Source organism: Danio rerio, chromosome 5 (assembly GCF_049306965.1).
Source record: "Danio rerio strain Tuebingen ecotype United States chromosome 5, GRCz12tu, whole genome shotgun sequence".
Classification (NCBI taxonomy): domain Eukaryota; kingdom Metazoa; phylum Chordata; class Actinopteri; order Cypriniformes; family Danionidae; genus Danio; species Danio rerio.
The window spans coordinates 59617501-59640849 of record NC_133180.1 but is presented as its reverse complement, the minus strand read 5'-3'; the positions used below and the strand labels follow the sequence as shown (position 1 = coordinate 59640849).

General features: G+C 36.2%; 2 protein-coding genes and 1 long non-coding RNA gene across 4 annotated transcripts in view; all 3 read left to right on the top strand.

The window, feature by feature from the left end:
• Positions 1-5342: 5342 nt before the first annotated feature.
• On the top strand, positions 5343-8380 carry LOC103911123 (uncharacterized). Its single transcript, XR_001799396.3, has 5 exons — positions 5343-5397; positions 5982-6089; positions 6176-6218; positions 6307-6453; positions 7892-8380. It is a non-coding gene; the product is annotated as an uncharacterized lncRNA (long non-coding RNA).
• Positions 8381-12649: 4269 nt separating this feature from the next.
• On the top strand, positions 12650-17549 carry tmem141 (transmembrane protein 141). The gene is given in 5 exon segments (NM_001076598.1): positions 12650-12709; positions 13522-13588; positions 13824-13907; positions 16783-16890; positions 17303-17549. Coding segments are annotated over 5 exon segments (375 nt in total). The 5' UTR covers positions 12650-12655; the 3' UTR covers positions 17365-17549.
• A 3540-nt stretch (positions 17550-21089) lies between these two features.
• Positions 21090-23349, top strand: part of slc25a35 (solute carrier family 25 member 35) — a 3854-nt gene continuing 1594 nt past the window's right edge. The window contains exons 1-3 of one of the 2 annotated variants that reach the window (XM_005165493.6): positions 21090-21693; positions 22283-22348; positions 22992-23108. In XM_005165493.6, the coding sequence (XP_005165550.1) occupies positions 21322-21693; positions 22283-22348; positions 22992-23108 (555 nt within the window). In that variant the 5' untranslated portion in view covers positions 21090-21321. Of the gene's footprint in view, positions 21694-22282; positions 22349-22955; positions 23109-23349 lie in introns of both variants that reach the window. The other variant, NM_001099447.1, reaches the window with a different exon arrangement.

Sequence of the window (23349 nt, the reverse complement as noted above, 5' to 3'; positions counted from 1 at the left end):
AACTTTTTACTGCCATGAAAACATCAATGAAAGAGCTTCCCTGGATGTGACAGCCCGAAATCTACCAGTCTGAGACGCTGTGCTCTCTAACTCGCAGGTTCGGTGCAATTCACCAGTGGCTCACGAGTGCTGGGAGGACGGTCTCCTTCTCCCTCCCCTCGAGCCTCCCCTCCGGAGCTTGGTTGCAGAGTGAGAGCAAATATCTCACCTCCAGCTCTTCCATGGGACCCTCGCGCTTCCCAGATCAGCACACCCACTGGTAAGTCAGCGATTGTAGCGATAAGCCCATTAGCGAGAGCTCCGCCTGCCTGGTTAGCGCGGGCCAGCCATTAGGCTCCTGGGGCATATGGCATCCGCAAGCCGCTTCACGCCGCTCGGATTATTCCATATGAGACCACTTAAGCACTGGCTTCACGATCGAGTCCCCAGACGCGCATGGCACACGGTCACACCGAGTAACTGTTACTGTGCTGTGTCGCCACACCCTCAGGCCTTGGAACAACTCTTCGTTCCTACAGGCCAGAGTGCCTCTAGGACAGGCGTCCAGTCTTGTTGTCGTTTCAACAGATGCTTCCAGCACGGGTTGGGGGGGCTGTGCGTTGCGGGCATGCAGCTGCGGGCCTGTGGAAAGGAACCCAGTTGCATTGGCATATCGCCTGGAGCTGTTTGCAGTGTTCCTCGCGCTCCACCGCTTTTTTCCGGTGCTGGAGCAGCAACACGTGCTGGTCAGGACGGACAGCACGGTGGCAGTGGCGTATATCAACCGTATGGAGGGTATTCGCTCTCGCCGCATGTCTCAGCTTGCCCGCCGTCTGCTCCTCTGGAGTCATCAGCGGCTGAAATTGCTGCGGGCCATTCACATTTCAGGCAAGCTTAACCGTGCAGCCGATGCGCTCTCACGGCAGCCTTACGTCCTGGTGAATGGAGACTCCACCCCGAATCTGTTCAGCTGATATGGGCGCAATTCGGGGAAGCCCAGATCGTTTTGTTGCTTCCCCCGAGAACTCCCAATGCCAGTTGTTCTTTTCCCTGACCGAGGGCTCTCTCGGCACGGATGCACTGGCTCTCAGCTGGCCTCGGGGCATGCGCAATACGTGTTTCCCTCAGTAAGCCTGCTCACGCAGTTACTGTGCAAGGTCAGGGAGGACGAGGAACAGGTTGTCTGAACCTGGATGTCTGAGCTCTCCCTCCTCGCGATGGCCCTCCCCTGGCAAATCCCTTGAGAGAGCACCTACTCTCTCAGGAACAGGCACCATCTGGCACCCTCGCCCCGATCTTTGGAACCTCTACGGGTGGTCCTTAGAAGCGAGGAAGACTTAGGTAACCTACTGTTTGTGGTGGTTAATACCGTCACTCGGGCTAGAGCCCCCTCCTCGAGCGCCTATGCCCTGAAGTGGAGTCTATTCACTGAATGGTGCTGAGAAGACCCCCGAAATTTGCCAGATCAGCGTTGTGCTTTCTTACGCCAAGAGAAGCTGGAGAGCAGGCTGTTGCTCTCCACACTCAAGGTTACGTGGCTACCATCTCCGCTCCCATGAGGCGGTGGCTGGGAGCACCGTGGGAACGTATAACCTCATCATCCGGTCCCTCAGAGGTGCTAGCCGAATTAATCCACCTCGCCCCCCTCTCATGCCCTCTTAGGATCTCACCCTCGTTCACACGAGCCTGCGTCAGATCCCTTCGATCCTCGACTCAGTATCTTTAAGATTTCTGTCCCTGAAGACAGCTCTGCTGGTCGTGTTGATATCGATATGAGGGTCGGGGACCTGGAGGCATTTTTTCAGTCAGTGACTTGTGCCTGTAATTCAGGCTGGCTTACTCTCACATTCCTGAGACCCCGCCCCGGATATGTGCCAAGGTTCCTACCTCTCCGTTTTAATACCAGGTAGTGAGCCTGCAAACGCTGCCCCCGGAGGAGGCAGACCCAGCCTTACTTATCCAGTTTGCGCTTTGCGTATTTATCTGGACCGCACTCAGAGCTTTAGATCATCTGAGCAGCTCTTCGTCTGTTATGCGGTTGGCAGCAGGGAAGTGCCGCATCGAAACAGAATTGGCCCACTAGTTAGTGCATACCATCTCTCTCGCTTATCAAAGCCAAAGCGAGCCGTGTCCCCCGAGAGTGCTCCACTCCACTCGGAGCTTCGCATCCTGCACGCGACGCCTTTCTAACAGACATCTGTAGAGCTGCGGGCTGAGCGACACCTAATACATTTGCAAGGTTTTACAATCTGCGAGTGAAGCCAGTTTTCTCAAGGGTATTAGGTAACCCTTGGTGATTGAGGAAACAATTCGGTTGGGTGTTAAAACACGCTTGCTGCGCCATTCTCCCTAATACGGAGATACGTGCGCCTTTTTATCTGTCAGTAAATTTCCCCGTCAGGTGAGCCCTGCAGATTCCTCCAAGGCCCCCAGCACTGACTCAGCGGAGGAGTCACTTGCTGGTCCACTACATTGTAGGTCTGCCCGCTGGTCAGCCCGCTTTTTGGGTAAAGGTGCCCGCTTTGCGTGGTCCCCATTAGGCGATCACATATGCTTATTCAGCCGCGGTGCAGTCCCACCTCACGGGCAGACCTGTGTCTTCCCTCTCCGCTAACCATCCTATTATATGCATACTCCCCCTTTCAGGGCTAGTCCATATGTATTTTTTGCCAACATATCTCCCTCATTGGGGGCAGTTGGCCTCTGCAGCGTCCTCCCTATCGGGACTGCACGCTTCCCAATGTACTGTCGTATTATTCCTAGAATTATCTAGACGCTTACGATTCCCAAAAAATATATCTAAATCCATAAAACTTCTGTTGAAGTGGGATAAGTAAGGGCCAGGGACCACGTTGGAGGACCGCGCCTCTCATGATGTAGGAGCGTTCACGCTTGCTTGACTATCCTCTCATCGGAGACGTTGGTAAGGTGCAGTCATTATGGTGTTTTCCATAGCTTCTCCCATTCGTGGATTTATGTAGTTCATATCCACCAATAGCATTGAAGTTCCCCATCCGAAGGGGAACGCTCTGGTTACTAAAGTAACCCTCGTTCCCCGAGGAGGGGAACGGAAATGCTATTTACCATCGCCATAATGACTGTCCCTTGGCTGTTAGTTCAAGTCTCTTCAGCTTAAAAGGATAGCGTGTGCGTGCTCCACCTGTGCTTATATGCGGAGATAAATGGCAATGAAGCACACGTGCGCAAGATTACCCTGCCAATTACATACTCTTTCAGACAATTGGCTTTCTGAACCAAAACCTCCCATTCGTGGATTTATATAGTTCAAATTTACCAATAGGTTTACTTTAGTAACCAGAGCGTTACAGCCTTAAAAGAAATAAAACACATTCAATCTTTCAACAGTTCAGCAGAGAATCATTAAGCAACTCTACAAACAGTATCAACAGCTTCACTTATTACTAACTTGCTTAAATTGAACTTTATCAGGATCTACTGAAATTCACTGAAAATAATAAACTGTACTATGGCAAGCGTTAAAAAAAAAGAATTATATATATATATATATATATATATATATATATATATATATATATATATATATATATATATATATAAAAATGCTGGTCTTCCCACCTCCAGTCGCAATGACTTCTGAGACTTGTGGTCTTGAGTATTGGAGCTGAACTTAGGCAGCTGATGATGACATTGCACGAGAACACGAGGACGCAAGACCACTGAAGAATGCAGATTGAGAAACAGCCATACTCTGATTCTTGATGTCTGTTATTTGGTTCTGATGTAAGGACAATGTCCATGTTTGTTTGCTTAATAAAGTATAGCTAAATAAAGCATCTACCTTCTTCAATACATCCAATTCCAAATGATCAACCTAATTAGAAATTAATTTAAAAATGATAATAATTATGATTCTGTAAATTTGACTATTTAACATGATAACAATTACATATTATTACAACATTCAAAGAGAGAATAAGATGAGAAATGGAGTCAAAGAGCCCTAGAAAAGCCACTGCTGTTCTCATCAATGGTGACGTCTAACAAGATTATTTCCAATGAATCTTGCAAAGGGCTTTTGTAGACATCTGACAGAAACAAAGTCAAGCATGTTATGAATGATAAGTTTTTAAAATATTGAATGTGTTATATTTTTTTAAGGCTGTGAATGAAGTCTTGTAGTCTTGTGTTTCTCTTCAGGAAAGCTGCAGTTACACTGGACTTTTCTCCCAATAGACTTGCATTTATATGCACGCGGATGCATCAGACTGGAAACGCAAGCTTGTGCAACAAGTTCGCTGCATTGGAAAGTTTAAGCTTGGTGAACTCTGACCTGCGAAATCGCATCACATGATTGCGTGAGTCCAGTCGAAGATCAAAACCTCTTTGGACAGAAATGTAAAATATGGACCAATCATTCGCTTTTCTAAATATCTAATCATCTTGTTGAATCTCACCCCTTTTCATAGCGCCATACAACAGATATTCGCATGCTCAAAATCTAGTGTGACGTTAATTTAGCTTGCTAACAGCAGGTGTACATTATTAATGCTCAATCAACACATACTTAATCACTTATTAACTCATTAACTTAAGCACCGAGTTCAAAACTCTTCAAATGAGTAGATCAGTAAATTTTGAGTTAACTACACTCATTTCATTTGACTGTTGGGTTTTACAGTCTTGATGCAAATGCCATTAGCCGATTCATTTATTTTTGTTCATTTTGATGGCTATTTATAAGTACACAAATTAAAAAGTTTTTTTTAAAAAAGTGTTTTATTCAATTCTATTTCAAACTGTGTTTTAGTTGATTCTCAGTGTTAGCAAACATATTGCCTAAAATAAATTTAAAGTAAGTTGATTTTGACAAGTTTGTTTTGTCTGGTAAATGTGTGTTTCAATATCACAGAATTATGATAAATATAAGAACTTAATAACCTTATGTTAAGTGACATTAATCAATTTAAAACAAACACAAGTCTATTAGACATTTGTTTAAGTATCAAAAAAACAAAAACAAAAAAAAACAATCTCTTCGAATAAACAAACCCATCCCATCCATTCACCACAAATCCAAACATCCATCAGTTGACCACAAATACGCTTAAAATACTATAAAATACAAATTAACCCCCTTTTTCCTGTCACTACACACTGTAAAAAATCCAACTTGCAAATTGTTAACTCAAATCAAAATTGTAAGTTGGGTGGACATATTTTGAGCCCAGTGTTGAGTTTACTTTTAAAAATGAGTTAACTGAAGGTTTAAAACTGGTTTGTTCAATGAAAGTAAATACTTAAGTTGAGCAGACTTTACATTTTGAGTTCTTCACTCGATCATTTACTTCCCGTCTTTGCACATGCTCAGTCTGTCTTCGGGTGCCATTTTGCACGAGGTGTCCTCTCACCAGCAGCAGCTGCCATCTCCTGATTCAGGTAAGCTTTGTTTTAGCTTTATTATCAAAATTAATCTAAATAGCGTGCAAATCTAAAGTAAAATGTAATGTTATGTTCCCAAAAAACTAAGTTACATCGTGTGAAGATCATTTCTGACAAGCTCGGGCTAACAAGCTAGCCACCTGTGAAGTTTGCTTCATTTGAAGAACTGTTTAACGTTAATTTGCTTCTTAAACTGGAGGGAAATGTAGTGAAATATTGTTGTTGCAAACAGACATATCTGAGCGGCCGGTCACCACTGTATTGTTAACCCTGTTGTGTCTGTATTAAAACAGCAATGCGATAACATTAAAACCACTTCAAAATAATATTTAGCATACCACTTTAAATATACAGACACTAGTAGTGTACATATAGTATTCCAGGAGCTTGTGGTTTTTATGATTATTTATTTGGCATACATTAACCATTTATGAGTTAAGTAACATGTATGTATGTATTATTTAAATCTTCTCTTTTTATGTTTGCAATATTTATTTTATATTGTGCTTTTTAAAAACATCAGTTTAATTTATGAAAACAAATTGACCTGCAATGTTACATTTTTATTTACTTTTTTATAGGTTTGGAATGCAGTATAAGTTTTGCAAATTTGTAAACAGTAGCTGAGAAGTTACACTACAGACTACATCGCTATCAAGGACCATCCTGGCAGCAGCACTTTAAAGACTGTAGGTGCATTAAAATCACATTTGACATTAGCACATTAACAGTCTGCTGCAGTTACTGACTGTTTGATTTTTTTAACCTCCTGTAGCTGATGTCCGAAAACAGTGGCCTGCATGTTTTTGGGAGTTTAGGCAAGTTTGCATTTGAGATTATTTATTTCAAAATGTATAACCCTTGTTCACAAATCATACTATTCATTTTTTTATGGTCTGTTTGTAGGTCTATGCTGAGTTTTACAGGATTACTCAAACCAACCTCAAAGATATCTTCTCTTTTTCGGATGAATACGCTATCAAGTTTTATGGATCATGTTGTGGGCGATATGGAGAGATAATAAGAACCGCCCTGGACCAACTGGACAATCAAGTAATTATTTAGCATTCAATCATATCACTGATTAAAGGGGGGCATATTAAACTTTATGGAGTTTACCATGGAGTTTCTCTTTTTGTGTGCAATATTGGAATTCATGCAGGTAATTAATCTTTGAAGTTACAAAACAGTTTGTTCCCTAAAAGAAAAGTTTGTAGCACTGTTTTCACCTCTGTAAAGGATGCTACATTTTCATCACTTAGTCTTTAGTAGAACAACCATGACTGAGTTCGGCTGACCAGGAAGTGAAAACAGGTGCTGCAACAATAATTATAAAGCAAATTTCATTTTTAATAATTAAAACATGTTGGGAATTTCTGATCAAAATGACTAACCTGTCAATAACCAAAATTAATGCCCTTCAATTGTAAAGTGGTGCCACCTGTCATCTCTCAGGGTCTGAGCATCTGGTTTAATGTGACAATAGCTGATGACCTATGGCAAGCCGTTTTAACTTTTATTCTATAACCCGTACTAGTATCTATTTTCTTGTTACTAGTACTTATCCATTTTCTTAGTTCTTTTCCATTAAGTACTAACTAGTACTTATTTATTAGTTACTAGTACTTAATTATTAGTTACTAGTACTTATTTATTAGATACTAGAACTTATTTATTAGTTACTAGTACTTATTTATTAGATACTAGTACTTATTTAATAGATACTAGTTCTTATTTATTAGTTACTAGTTCTTATTTATTAGTTACTAGTACTTATTTATTAGTTACTAGTTCTTATTTATTAGATACTAGTTCTTATTTATTAGTTACTAGTACTTATTTATTTGTTACTAGTACTTATTTATTAGATACTAGTACTTATTTATTAGTTACTAGTACTTATTTTAATAGTGACTAGTAACTATTCTGTTGTTACTCGTAATGAATTAAAAATTTTCCCATTCATTTCTATGGGATCTCTAATTGAGATATCAACTATTCAGTTTTGACTAGTATGTATTCCAGCTGTGACTAGTGCATATTTTTATCTACTAGTAGTTAATCATTAGGTACTAGTACCTATTACTGAGATGCTACTACCTAATTAATAGATACTAGTACTTATGTATTAGATACTAGTCCTTATTCATTAGGTACTAGTATCTATTTAATAGATACTAGTACTTATTTATTAGATACTGGTACTTATTAAATAGCTTACTAATGTTTATTCATGTAGAGTTGATGCTTAACGGATAATCAATTCACTATTTGCTAATGCTTAATAAATGATTCATTATTATAAAAGTGTTACCTGAAATGTTTTATAAATAGAAGGTATATAAATGACTGTGTTACTGACATTACTACCTTCAGTTTCCAAATTAAGTTGCTTTGCCTTTGCTTTTTTTTACCTTGCTTTTTGGAGATGTTTGTGATTTAGCAGTAAAAATAGTTTTTCATCCTCTTTTTATGTTTCTTTTTACTGCAGGACACAGAGCCAGAAGATATTTGCACAATAGAGATGGAGATGGACATCCTTAGCACTGTTGAAGATGATGTTGCCACTCTTCAGCCCAACCTAAATGTAAGGTGCCTGTCTGTGGTTCTGGAAGAGCAAATCGTGCTGGAAAAGATCTTCCGACAGCTGTTGTTCTCCTCTTTGGTTTGATTAATTTCCTCATTATGAACTACCCCAAAGAACTGAAACACATCTTTGAAACTGGACGTTTTTAAAATTATAGAACTGATGGGTAACAAAATTAAAATATCGTGACAAAACTAATTACTCTTGCACTTTGAAAAAACTGTTGATAGTGCAAGCATTTTAAATATTACTTTTGCTTAACTCGAGCACTTAAAAGGCAATATAGGATTTGAGGATTTACCTTTTTGTTGCCTCTTTTCCTTCTCTGGACTGCAGTACATTTCATTTGGACAGAAAACTGTTTGCAGAATTGTCAATAAATATATTCTTTGATATTGTGTTTTATAGTGTGTTTTGTAATCTCTTAACTTCATACTTAGAGTCATACAGGTATTTGTTTGAGAAGCGCAGATATAAGATTTCCATAAAATTATGAATTAAAAGATAAAGATTAAATCAACTTAAAAAATTAAGGCAACCAGCTGCACAGCTTTGAGTTAACTGAACTTCTGTTAAGTTGTGCCAACTCATTTATTACAGTTTACTCAACCCCTGTTTAATTTTAGGCAAACTCATAATGACAAGTTAGATGAACTTAGGCTTGAAAGTTGTCATGACTTAAACCAGCCATTTCAGTCAACTTAAAAAAATAATTTGGCACAACTTCAACCACTGAAGTTGAGTAAACTCAAAATTTCTTTGCAGCCGGTTGCTTTAAAATTTTAAGTTTACTCAACTTTTTATTTTTTACAGTGCAGTATCCAATGGTGTCTTTGTAAAGCCAACCACAGGATTCACGTGGAGAGGTTTCCACTCTATATTTGGCCTTTATACCTTATTTGCAGACTTCCAGTCAGTGATACCTACACAAAAAATATATTATCAACTAAAAATCTATTTAAAGGGCCTGTTTACCTGTTATTAAGATTTAATACTAAAATTGTGGTTTTTCTGAGTGTGCCAGTTTAGGTTCAGTTCAAAACACAATTCAAATTTTTTATTATAATTTATTATAATATTCCTCCATGTTTCCCAATGTCTAAACACAGCACCCCTTTCTAAAGCTACATAAACACAACCAAAACTTTCTCACTTCAAAACTCAAACTTTTACACCAAAAGAGCAACTCAAAGCATTAAAAAATGTAAACACTATACACATCATTACACACTACAGCAAAACAATTGAAAACACAATGCTCAATTTGTGAGTAGGTTCGTTGTTTCATAATTGCCAATGTATATTTTTAGAAACTTTACAGTAACAGATCTTCTTATATCTGTTCAGAGTATTATTTGTAAGTTTCACATGAGGAGTATAAATCTATAGAAAATACTAGGGATGTCCCGATACAACATTTTAACTTCCGATATTGTCCCTACTATTATTTGCCATATAGCGATTAAGCCCCTGGCAATTTGCATTCAAAACAATCTAAAAATTTATGGTGTAACTATATTGACAATATAGACAACATAAGATACTGCTTTACGCGTATGATATTTTGCTAACTTACCCACAAAGATCCTTACATGAATTAACTGATTTGATTATGCAATTTGGAGTTATTTCCGGATATAAAGTTAATTTTCATAAATCAGAAATAATGCCCTTAGGGTCATTAGACGTATCAGAGCCCAATTTTATCAAACCAATCAAATGGTCCCCTAGGGGTATCACATACCTGGCAGTAAGTCAGATTAAGTAATTAGAAATACCAAGAGTTTCATCAAAGCAAAGTGAATCAGCTACTACACCCCTCCCTGCTGGAATCAGCATCCAGAAATGATCAGTTGTGCTCTAACAGGCACATTCAAATCAAGACTAAAACATGTGTTTAGCTGTGCCTTTACTGAATGAGCACTGTGCTGCGTTCAACAGATTGCACTGTTGTGTCTTTCTTTTCTTTTTTATTCATTTAAAACCTATTTTAACACATTGCAATCTCTTTTTAAATATTTAAATTTTTGTTTTGTTTTTATGTTCTTGTTTCTTTAATTCATGTGTAAAGCACTTTGAATTACCATTGTGTATTAAATGTGCTATATAAATGAGCATGCCTTGCCTTGATTTTTTAGAGGAAATTGTTAAGAAATCCTGATATTAATACTGAAACCCGATAACTTGATATTAATTAAAAAATGAAACCAATAAATGTATAAGACATAATACAGGTGATAATGGTTATAAGGCTTAAATAGACCAATGCATTAAATGTAAATTAGAAAAAAAGTTTGGAGTTCCTGTGAAACAAAGGGCTTTATTTTGACGTCTATGCGCAGAACGCAAAGCACAGAGCGCAAATGCTTTCAGGGCGTGTCAGAACGCATTTTTGCTAATTTAAGGACGGGAAAATGTGCTTTGTGCCAAGGCGCATGGGCTAAAAGGGTTGAGTTTATTTTCTTAATGAGTTATAGATGTGTTTTGAGAATAAACCAATTAGAGTCTCATCTCCCATTCCCTTTAAGACCCAGCTTCGTCGCGCAAAGAGCGCATTCGCTATTTACAGGATGCAAAGTAAGTCTAAGTGGAAAAAATGAGCATTTCACAAGCAAACAGTTAACAGTTGACAGTTTTTTTTAACAGAAAACTGTTAAACAGAGCATCTACTGTGTAAGAAAGAGAGATAATGGAACTACTTTCACATTCGCTCTTGGATAGGGAAACCTTTAGGCACAGACATCAATTAGCCTTTAAATAATTAAATTCGTTTGTTGAGCGCAAAGATTTGTTTCAAAACTATTTCTAAATTCAGTTCTAATTTCTAGCAAACGAATAAATAAACGATAATGACCAAGTGTGGTCAAAATACTGAGTTATTTCCAAATACACCTGCCATGCCCCATATGGTCTAAAACCTGACAGGTGGGCAAATCTAAGCTTGTTTTTAATAAAACAAATATAAATATGGATATATTAAATAATACTGCTAATGATAATAACATTATACAAAAGCAAATTGTTATGAATGAACTGAAAAGCCTCCCGAGATGAAGAAGACATAAAAGCAGTGATTTTTCATATTTATGTGGGCTAGAAAATAATATGTTTTGTAATATTTTAATCCTTTATATTTATATCTATTCTTATTATATCCTATATATCCTTAATATTTACATTTTTTCATATGTAAAGATATTTGCCTATTGCTTTCTTGTGCGTATTAAGCAGTGCGTAAGCGAGGCGCAACTCTGCGCCGGAGTTTAGACCTGGTTAGTTTTGGTCTAATGAGAAATCTATTTTAGTTTCTTAAAATAGCTACGCGCGCCAGCGGTCCGCCTCAGAACGCCTTCCTTTTTAGACCAGAACGCCTATGGGCGCACAAATGAGCACTAATGCATTTGCTATTTAAACAGCGTAGAGCAACGCCTCAAAACGACTCTTGCGCCAAGCTAAAACTACCAAAAGACTATTGCGCCGCGCATTGCGCCACACTGCGCCGGGTGTATGATAGGGCCCATATTATGTAAAATAAAAAAAGAAGTTAAAAAGGTTAAAGAAAAGGAAGCTAAATTTAAGTATATATATATATATATATATATATATATATATATATATATATATATATATATATATATATATATATATATATATATATATATATATAGGCTATACATATATATATACATACACACACACACACACACACACACACACACACACACACACACACACACACACACACACACACACACACATATATATATATATATATATATATATATATATATATATATATATATATATATATATATATATATATATATATATATATAGCTAAAGATGTTTTAGGGAGATTTCATTTGGATATTGATTATTCCTGTGATTTTTGTTTTATAGAAAAAATCTGTTTCCGTGATTGTATATACAAAGTATTTTCTGGGTGAATAAGGAAACTTTTCAAAACAAATATCATATCCAAGTTAAAAGAAAAAAAAATTATATTTGCATTTATCATGTCAATGTAACAATTTCACAAGTTAACAAGTTCACATGTATAAAAAAGGGATCTGGATCCAAGCCAAACTTTATTCATTTTATTCAAGAGACTATAGGCCTTATTCACTAGTTTGATGAACAATTAGCCTATTAATAAAAATGCAAAGATGTAATTCTTGTAAAATCTTCAAGAATATAAGATTTTTAATGAATGAATGTTTTGTCTGCACTCTGGCATATGTTTTGTATGTTGTTTTATATTGTACAATTTTGTATTTTCTTTGATAATAGATAGATAGTCCAGATTTCACTGAAGTACCACATCTATCTAATATTCACAGATATTTAATACTCTTTTAAAAGTAAATAAACGCACTGTATATGTTTTCTTCTTAGTAATTATTATTAATAATAATATTGATAAAACGTTCTGTGATTGTTTTGTCGTCTTCTGGACCCTGCAGTGTCAGTGCAAGTGGTGCTGGGAGTTCCACCTTGTCTCCAAACCATGAGAGGTCACTCTGACAACAATCTATCTTGTTACTCAGTCTCGATTTCTTCGTACACGTGCGGAAACTACGTACGCAACAACAACAACAGCAGCAACGCTCGACAAGAGGAGGTCCAATTTGTTTAACCTTATGGTTTATAGCTCATACTTGTAGCGCCATGGTCAATATTGGACTCAGCAAAGTGGATGATGCAATTGTAGCAAAGCACCCGGTGCGTCTATTTCATGTTGCAGATCTGTTTTTCTTTCTTTTTTTTAATCCAAAACATTTTTTTTTTTTTAGTAAAACCGTCATAAAATGTGTAATTGCTTTATGAATAGACACTTATCTTATTGAAGAGAAACGTGTTAATTTTGGCTTGAATTGAATAGGGGAAATTGTAACAGTTTAAGTCAGTCATTTGATAAATAACATTTTATTTATAAAAAACTACTTTAAGTATATATACTTTAACTTTATTCTTTAGCTTATCCTGCTTACCAAGATTTATTTGATAAAAAATACAGTACGAATTGTAAAATGTTATTTCACTATAAAATAACTGTTTAAAAGTGGTTCTTAATTTATTTAATAATTTATTCTGGTGATGTTAAAGGTGAATTCTCAGCTTCATTTTCAGCTACTCCAGACTTAAGTGACATGATCCTTCAGAAATCACTCAAATATTGATTTATTTATTTATTATGATTGTTATTATTATAAGTAATATAAGCAATAATGACTGAAGTAATAATTTCATTTGCAAAAAGAAAGCAGTTATGTAATTTTTTATTTTATTTTTCACAATTAATAAATGCCTTGATGTGCAGAATAATTTTATTTAAAAACCCCAACCCCCAAACTTTTGACTGGTAGTATATAGCTTATTTACATTTTATTTAGCTCAGATGAGCTGCCTGGAATAAAACTCAAGAAAAATAAGCTTTTGAGCCAAAGATCTGCGATACATCTCGTGACAACTAGCCATATTCTTGTCCATAATTCCATAATAATTTAATGGTGGTGATATTTTGTTGTCCTCAGGGCTTGCAGCAGTATGTTGCCTGTCAGTCTTATGCCTTTATGAAAGGCACAGCAAGCTTCATACTAGGTTAGTTTACATTTATATCATAAATAAAAGTCGTTTCTGATCATTATCTGTGTATCAGATTTTTCTGAGAAAGGACACCCTGTGTTCTTACAAGTGTCTTCATTAAACATTCAAGAAAAATCTGTTGCTTATTATATTTGACTATAGTTTGCTTAACAAAAAAAAATTGATCTCATTATGAATTTAGGCATTCTTTCATTAATTTTTTCTCTTTTGTTTTTACTTTTTCATACAGGCACAGTGGGTATATTTTTTGGACAGAGAGCACTTCAGAAAATAATCAAATATCCCCTTCAGTGGAACCTTTTTGTATCTATTGGTAAGCCTGATGCATGTTTCAGTATAATGCAAGAAAAGACTAATATAATAAATACACAATATTTGTAATAATATAATAAATGCACAAAATAAGCATAAAACTTTAGGTGGTTGAAGTGACTAAAATGCTGTGACTTACAAATGTTTTATGATAATTTTGTTGACAACCAAACAAGAATTCATTTCTTTTATTGAAAGTCAATTATATTGTAAACCTTCCGTGGGCGAGATATTTTCAGAAAATAATTTTAATAATTATATAATATTATAAATTACTTACCTTTCACTCCACACATTTTTTTTAAACGGTGGAAAAAAGATCTATTCAAATCGTGCATTGATTTTTTTCTGAAATATCTTTATGACTACAAAGCCGTAATGCAGATACAGAAATACACTACAAACAGCACAGACCACAACATTGTCGAGGAACACCAAAAAAAGGACAAATCTGGCTGCTTCCTCCTATATACAAAAAAAAAAAAAAAACTGTTTGAGTACATGAGGGGTATTGCACAAAAGTAGAATTAGGGATACCAGAGACAGCATGTCTTGACAAGACTTATTATGCTTCAAATAAAATTTGTATACAATTGTTTTAATAATAGTGTTGAGTTTGCTGGTAGGGAACCAGTTCACCACAATAGTCCTGTCAGAGACATAGAGAGGCAGCTTTCTTGATCTGATGCTTTATTTAAAAGTTCATCTATCAAATGGGCACAATATTGATATTACTTACTGGGTTCATAGAGCTTGAAAGCATTAAAACCAGAAGTCCACTGTGCATTCACCATGTGTGGCTTTACCAAGAACAGTTATCATGCCAACAGGGTGCTTTAACATTTGCCAGCACACATCTTGGGAAGGGTGGCACATTTTAAGTGAGCCTTTTTTAGAGCCACACCCCTGATTTATGAAAATCTAAAGGAAATCTGTAAAATATAAAAAGACTGAAGTCTGTTTGTGTATCTATTTCAGTGAATAAATGGAGGCATGTCTCAAATCCCCATGCAACCTTTATTGCAAGATGAGCAAATTGTACTAAAGCATCACTTCGGGGGCCACTTCAGTTTTTTAAGGCCCATCTTTCCGACATTTTCTTTAAAATGTTTTACATGAAATGCTCATCTAAATTTAAACCTTTATTTAAAATGAACCTTTATTTAAAAAAATAAAAATAGGCCTACATTCTAAGAGAACCAAAGGTCAACAGGGAGATTGCAAAAGACCACCTTTTACTATTGAATATCTACTATTCAAAAATATACAGACAAATGTAAAATACAGTTAAACACTCTAAATTTGTTGAGACGTGTCAATCTGATGGAGGTTGAGTTTGCAGCCGGATATTATTGGTAGATCACTGACAGGAACAGTTCCGCCAGAGTGCATCTGAAGCTCATATGCAAGTTTATTTTACAATCTATGGCAAAAACACCATTGAGCCTCACTAGATCCTCCTGTATGGGTGCGCGCTCGTTATGAAACACTCACAGGACATTAATTTGGACAACTATGTGGATATCTTAAATAGATCAAAAAGTGCATTACTTCGTTAATTTTCTTCAATCATTATAATATAGCATATTAATCATATTAAAATTATAGTATAATATTGAGAGTTAATTTTAAGTTTATTCAGAGTTTATCTCGCGGCCCACCTGCAGGATTGCTGAGGCCCACTAGAGGGCCGCAGCCCACCGGTTGATAATCCCTGGACTAGAGGACATTGAGGTTAATCAGGACATTTATTATGAAGATATTTGCAAATATTTACCCAATCATGTGTGTCCATTTGATCTATTTTGTTTATTTTATCTATACCCTTATCTCTTTTATTTAGGTTTTTTTCTTTTTTTTATTTAATCTGGAGTATTATAATGAATTCCCTAATCATATAATCATTGTGTATATATCTCTTCCCATACAAAAATCTGAAATGACCATATACACAGTTACTTCTGATACATTTGTCTGTACAGTTTTTGTCCTATAACTTCCAACATAAACAAAATACTCACCTCTCAGATATCCAACAACACAGCAGACACTAAACAGGATAGCAATCAGAAACCTCTGTTTTTAGTGGTACTTAAGGAACTACATATTTATATAAATACCATTAAGGATAGAACAAACAAAAAAACTGTTAAAACTGTATATTTGTTTGATACTTTTAAGTTATTGTGAGTTAACAAGGCCTAGCATTATTTATTTGTAATATTTTTTAAAATCTATATTATTTTGTTTTACCTATTGAGTTCTTGTATCCCTATATAACCTTTTATATACTTTTCTTTTTTGTATGTCTCTGGCATTGTTCTGTATGTATCGTTCATGCATTAATATAAAAATATAAAAAGACTCTAAACAGGAAGCAGCAGGCTTGTTACAATTTGTGGCCCCAACACTTTTACTTAGTAATCTTTACTATTTGCATCATATTTCTGTATTTGTTATGAGAATGTGTACATGTGTGTTGTTAAACTGATAAAGATGTTTTCCCAATTTTGCTGTGGTTCATGCATTCAATTTGCATTTGAGCTCTCTTGACCACTATAGTGAACAGTTTTTCCACTTAGGTTTGCTGATAGTAGAATATAAACTTTGATTTTATGGTAAATTGCTATAGCATGTTCCTTCAGCAATACATTTCTTACATTTCGATTGATTACATTATTATGTTAAATTAGGTGGAAAAATCCAAAACTAATAAAATTAAATTAAAATTAAATTCTTTTAGTTGAAAATTATTACATTATATATTTATGACATTACAGTTGTGTGAAGTTTTAAACATATGCTTGTAATATTACATCATGTGTATATTATTATTTGTGTAATATAATGTAATTACGCTTTGTTTTTCTTTGCAGTTTCTTCCTCTGTATTCAGCTATTCGGTAACTCGCTGGGAAACCATGAAGTGTTCCGATGTCTGGTTATTTCTTGAGACAGGAAATATTCCTGACAGAAACTCTGACAGTAAGTGTTTAGTCGTTTGCTTGCTGCACTTTATTAATATGTAGGTAAAAAACAGCTGGAATAATGTATCAGTTTAATATGTTGCAGTGTAGACTCAAGAGATAAGCTATTAAATTTCTTTGTTCCTAAACTACAATACTTTCATAATTTTGTATCTACAATCGCAAGGACTTCAGTATTCATTATAAAACATATAGTGCAAAATCTTGGATCCAAAAGCTAGCACACAAATGAATGAGAACGAGCTTAAGATGGTCATGGCTACACTGTGGCTATGTATGCAAGCAAAAACTAAATTAAATGGCACATTTCCTACGATCCACTTCTTTTTTAAACATGCTTGTAAAATGGTATATTTTGACTAGGACCCCATTGTTGAGGAGTCTTACCATTTGTTTTTTTTTTTAACTAGAGGAAGAACCAGAAACTTCTGCTGATTCTACAACCACACAACATGAGGATGTGCTGGAATAAAGACCTTTGTGCCATAGTCTGAGTGGCAGATAAGATACTGTTACTTTAATAAATCAGGGAGTTGAATGACATGATTTCAGTAATAAGTTTAGCCTTTCAAATCAAATTGTGTGTGTGTCAGTGAATAATTCACATATATAGGATGTATTATTACTTATCTGGGTTGCACAATAAAATATGTTTATAAAAGTAGTGTTTTCTAGCATGATTACCATTTTAAATCATTTTTGTAATTTTGAAGATATTCATCAGTAAGTCTTTAGGGCACATAGTTTAACCCTTTTTAAAGATTTAATATTAATATTATGGTTCTTCTGAGTGTGCCAGTTTAGGTTCAGTTAAAAACAATTGTATTTTTTATTATAATGTGTTAAAAAGTGTAATTTTGGGGGGCGTGTACACAGGTCGCTGTTTTAGGGGTGTGTTGCTTCACATGAAAATTAGTTTCGACTTCCTGCCCAATGTAACAAGGGGCAGAGCCAAGAGCTCCCCTGCTTTGTGTTTGGCAACAGACAGGCAGGCAGACAGAGAGAAGCAACATGAGTAAGAGGACTAGCATTCAGCCGTACATGTATGACTCGGACACAGACCAAGCAGAGAGTACATAATCATTTGTGTCTTTGTATAGTTTTACAGCCAACTGTGTGCAGGTTTACAGTTCCAAGCTTGTACACCTAGACTAATAACCACACACACTAAATTAACTTTGACTGGGGCACCGGATGCACTTTGACACGGCACACCAGACACGCACATTCGGATGTTATTTAAAATGTAACTATTCAGATGGCGCTCTGTGGTGTGGCAGAAATATAAAGTGTCCCGAATCGTGGCTAGGCGCCACAGACAGTCGCCGACTTGAAGCACTGTTGTGTGCACCCTGATAGAAAACTATGTTTAGAATTCTAAAATGCTTGACGCTGCGTGGCACGACGCTGAGCGTCGCAGAGCAGCACTTCTGGTGTGCAACCTGCAGGCAAGTTTTTCATGTTATTTCCAATCGAGCGTCATGCATGTGAGGTAACGTGCTCGCACTTTCTAGCTACACCTAGTCAATATCACAGGGAGCTTCTGTGACCGCGAGAAATGCAAACGTCTGAAGTTTAAGGTAGATGCAATGAAAAGTACACATTTGCAAACCTACCTGAAGTTAAAAAATAATTCAGATTACAGCAATCATGTGGTGAATGTTGATCTTGTGTTGAGCCCAATGAACCTTTTATCTAAAAATAGAGCAAGGGTGTTTCTTCATTGACATTGCTTTGACTCACACGCTGAAAATGGCGGACGTGAAACAACAAACTGAGGATATGGTGATGCGCGCCTGTCAATCAATATTGGTGGGCGGGCGGATCGCACTCCTACGTCAAGTTGAGGTCGATCTAAAAACCCCTCCAATTAGTCCACTGTTTTTATGTTGTTAAATTAAAAAAAAGGACTGCGTGTTTATATCACCCCAATATGACAGTCTATACACTATACCTACACACATGTCTGTCCAAACAGCTTGAATAGTGGATTTTTTTACCATAGGTTGCTTTTAAGGTGCAAACTACATCTTTCTCTTTCATTATAAAATATCTAATTTCCAAGAGCATTGCAATCACATGTATTAAACATTGAACATTGGGTCATGCTATTCCATTTGTGTCAATAGCAGTTGATGAGTTGCAAAGGAACAAATAATGTCCTATGTATTTACAAAGCTCGAAGTTATTATTTTAAGTGTTCTTGTTAACGATATATAAAATACTTTTAGAGAAACATTCAATGAAAAAAAAAATGTGATTACTCATTTTGAGTGGCACAGTGGCCTCGCAGCAAGATGGTCACTGGTGTGAATCCTGGCTGGGTCAGTTGGGCATTTCTGTGTGGAGTTTGCATGGGTTTCCTCCAGGTGCTTCGTTTTTTCCCTACAGTCTATAAACATGCGCTATAGGTAAATTAAACTAAATTGATTGTAGTGTGTGTGTGTGTGTGTAAAAGCAAGAGTGTAAGGGTGTTTCTCAGTACTGAGTTTCTCAAAAATTTGCTGTGTAAAACATATGCCGGAATAGTTGACAGTCCTTTCCACTGTGGTAACTCCTGATAAATAAGGGACTAAATTGGAGGAAAATTAATGAATAACAGATTTCACATTCGTGTTGACTAACATTATCTTTTTCCAAACTTGTAGCATTTTCTGGTTTACATGTGTGCCTCTGTTTCCATAATATGGGTAACGCAGTGGCGCAGTATGTAGTGCTGTCGCCTCACAGCAAGAAGGTCGCTGGTTCGAGCCTCGGCGGGGGCAGTTGGTGTTTCTGTGTGGTGTTTGCATTTTCTCCCTGCGTTCACTTGGGTTCCCTCTGGGTGCTCCGGTTTCCCCCACAGTCCAAAGAGATTAGTAGCCATTAGTAATTCACCATCGCCATTTTGAGCTAGTATTTGAATGATTTTCTAGCCCAATGTCAAAAGTGATGACAAAACAGGTGATTTTGATCACATTTTAAGATTATAAGGCTGAACGGGGCGGTACTGAGGTAGTGCAGTGGGTATTGCTCTCGCCTCACAGCAAGATGGTTGCTGGTTCGAGCCTTGACTGGGTCAGTTGGCATTTCTGTGTGGAGTTTGTGTGTTCTCCCTGCATTCGTGTGGGTTTCCTCTGGGTGCTCCAGTGTCCTCCACTAGTCCAAAGACATGTGGTATAAATGAAGGCTGAAAAGCATTAAAAGCAATTTTCCAGTATTTCTCATTTGCAATTGGGATATCATAGTAGTTAACCCTGAAAAAGCTAAAGCAACGCAATCACTAACAGATTACTGTGGTGGTTGCAATTAGGTAAAACGCTATACACATGCAGGCTTTTCTTCTTTCATTTTACTAAACTCCCATACACTCTTGTTCACACACATACACTATGGACTATTTATCTTACTCAATTTATCTATAGCACATCTTTGGACTTGTGGGGAAACAGGAGGAAACCCACACAAACACAAGGAGAACATGCAAACTCCACACAGAAATACCAACTGACCCAGTCCAGCAATGCCAACTGACCTTGCTGTCAGGTGATGACACCCACAAATTATTATGTTTGGGGAATTTATTTATTTTTATTTTTTTTATTACTTTTTTTTTTACATTTTTTTATTAAAAAAAAAATAAATATCTGAAATAGTTAAAAGATTTTAGTTTTAATTTTTTTTATTTAAATCTTTATATTTTAAGTTATTTTGTTGAATTTAAATCTTTCTATTTCTAAAGATGGATGTCACGCTCTTAATGAATGTAACTGTTTAATAAAACAGTTGTGTGTAAGTGCACCAGAATATTTATTGAGAAATAGATCCAAATTTGATTTTTTTTAATGAGGTGCACTTATTTATGAAGTGCAATAAATGTAATAATATATGTAATAAAATATATAAAAAGACAAGAAAAGAAACTAGAAAATGTTGTCTCTCACTCATCTATGTTCCTTCCTATAGAGAAACAATTTTAAGAAATTCCAATCTGGATTTAAAAGCATTTCATACCACAGATAAAGCACTTACAAAAGTTATTTAATACTAATAATACGGTTTTTGAGGGGTCACCGCACGCCAGTCGCTTGAAGGTGTTACCAGTGTACAACTGTCCAATAAGAGGACCTGTAACAAAGGATGGAGCAACGTCTCTGTTTTGATTGGTTAAGAGGCCGAGCTGGGATGATGGACGCGCCCTGGCGAATGCGAGCTGACATTCATACTCAGCAAAACGTTCACGCGTATCGCGTGATTCAGGGGATTACTGAACATACGTATCTGCTTCCTTACTGTGTGTTTAGAAAGTAATATTTATGAGTTATCCTGACGAGTGCTTTATCAGTACATTGTTATATTCACTGGCTTTGAAAGGCCCGAAGTTTCTTGTTTAAAGTCATACTGTACATCACCTGTTTCCGGGTAACGTTAATTCAACGATCCACGAAACATGGATTTCATTCTCGGTGGCGTCGCTGCGTGTGGTGCCTGCTTCTTTACAAACCCTCTGGAGGTTGTGAAAACTAGAATGCAATTGCAAGGAGAGCTGAAAAGTCGAGGAACATACCAAGTGTATTACAGGAATGTATTTCATGCCTTTTACACGATAGGCAAAATAGATGGACTGGCTGGTCTGCAGAAAGGTTTGGTTCCCGGATTGGTTTATCAATTTTTTATGAATGGGGTCCGGCTTGGTTCGTACGCCCTCACCGAGTCCTTGGGCTACATTCACACGGACGGAAGGGTTAGCGCTACGAAGAGCACAGTGTCTGGGGCCATTGCTGGTGTTGTGGGCGCTGTAATGGGCAGCCCGATTTACCTAGTGAGTAAACTTATAACTTTCAGGGTTTTTATGTCTTATATACGAAAGAAACATATTGTAAGTGGCAACGGTTCTCCCGGTACTACTGAACATTATAGTGGGATTGCCTGGCGCATACGGCTGTCAAATATGACAACATTCAGAGCGCATACTGTAGTTCTGGGTCTAGGTTTATTTTTTATTTTTATTTTTTACCGAAATAGGACATGTTCGAATCCTCATAAGGTTTTAAATTAGACATGTGCATTTAAAAACGACTTAAATTATTTAAAGTTTATTGGTCCAATTTTTCTACGTTGATTGGCAATTGAAACAACCTAAAAACAACCTAAAAAATAAAACGAATGAATAATAGGATACATTTTGATTGGTATATTTTTCTATTATTATTTAATAATATTAATAATGTTTTTTATTATTGTTTATGGTTATTTTACAATTATTTGATGTTATTGTGATTTACTGCTAAGCCTATGACAAGCACTAATAATTACAATACATGAAATAATATATAAATTGTTGGCAAGCTCAATGATAAATCAAGTTTCTCATAAAACCTCTCTTATACATTTATTTTAATTTCTTTCAGGTAAAAACACATCTTCAAAGTCAGTCCACTTCCTCTATTGCAGTTGGACACCAGTATAAGCACAGGGTAAGTTAAGTCACCACACAAAACATCCAACAAAGAGATCTCAAATCCTTTAATTTGACTTTAATAAATGTGCAGCACCTGTGTAAACATCTGAAATCTTTATTTGACAAATGCTGACAAGTACACCAACTTCATCTGCAGTACAGACAGCAACTCAAAACGATACAACTTTAACCTTTGGATTAAAGTCACATTTTCTCAGTTCCTGCGAATCTAGAAGATTTGTTTGAGATGTCAACAGAAAACAGCTGTTTCTATAATCTAACCATATCTTAAGTAAATTGGTAGTTCTGAGTACAGAAACACTGTGTGGGGGTTGTGTTTGTAATATTAATCAAAACTTTCATGAAAAACCTGAAAAGCAGTGTTTATACTTGTATACTTTTACTTTGCTATTGTATTTATTTTTGTATTGTATTGTATTGTGCTCACATTTTGCATTTATTTTTTGTATTTGCATTTTGTATTTGAGTTTATTTCTTTTTATTTTACTGCTTTTTTACTAAATGTTTTATATACACCGAAATGAACTGTGAGAAGTCTGTATTGTTGCACCCCCAGTTGTATATATATATATATATATAGATTTGTTTCCCTTCCATGACAGGGAATGACAAATGCTCTATTTGCCATTCACAAACAGCATGGAATTTTGGGCTTGTGGAGGGGAGCAAGTGCAGCGATCCCAAGGGTTAGTGTGGGATCAGCTGCTCAACTCGCTACTTTCTCTGCCTCTAAAGAGATGGTCAATGACTTGCAGGTAAGCATAGGATCAGTTGTATTTAGCTGAAATACATGCTGGGTCTTGATATGTATATATTTGTATGTATATACATAATGCATTTTTCTTACAGACAAAAATGCTGACAAGTATGCCTGTTAATACATAGTTTGTCACTTACCAAAATTTTAAGTATTTATATATTTACATAGGGCAATGTTTTAACGTTTATAATTTCTTTTTTCCAAGGCAGTCAACTTTTTAATTAATTTGCTGAATT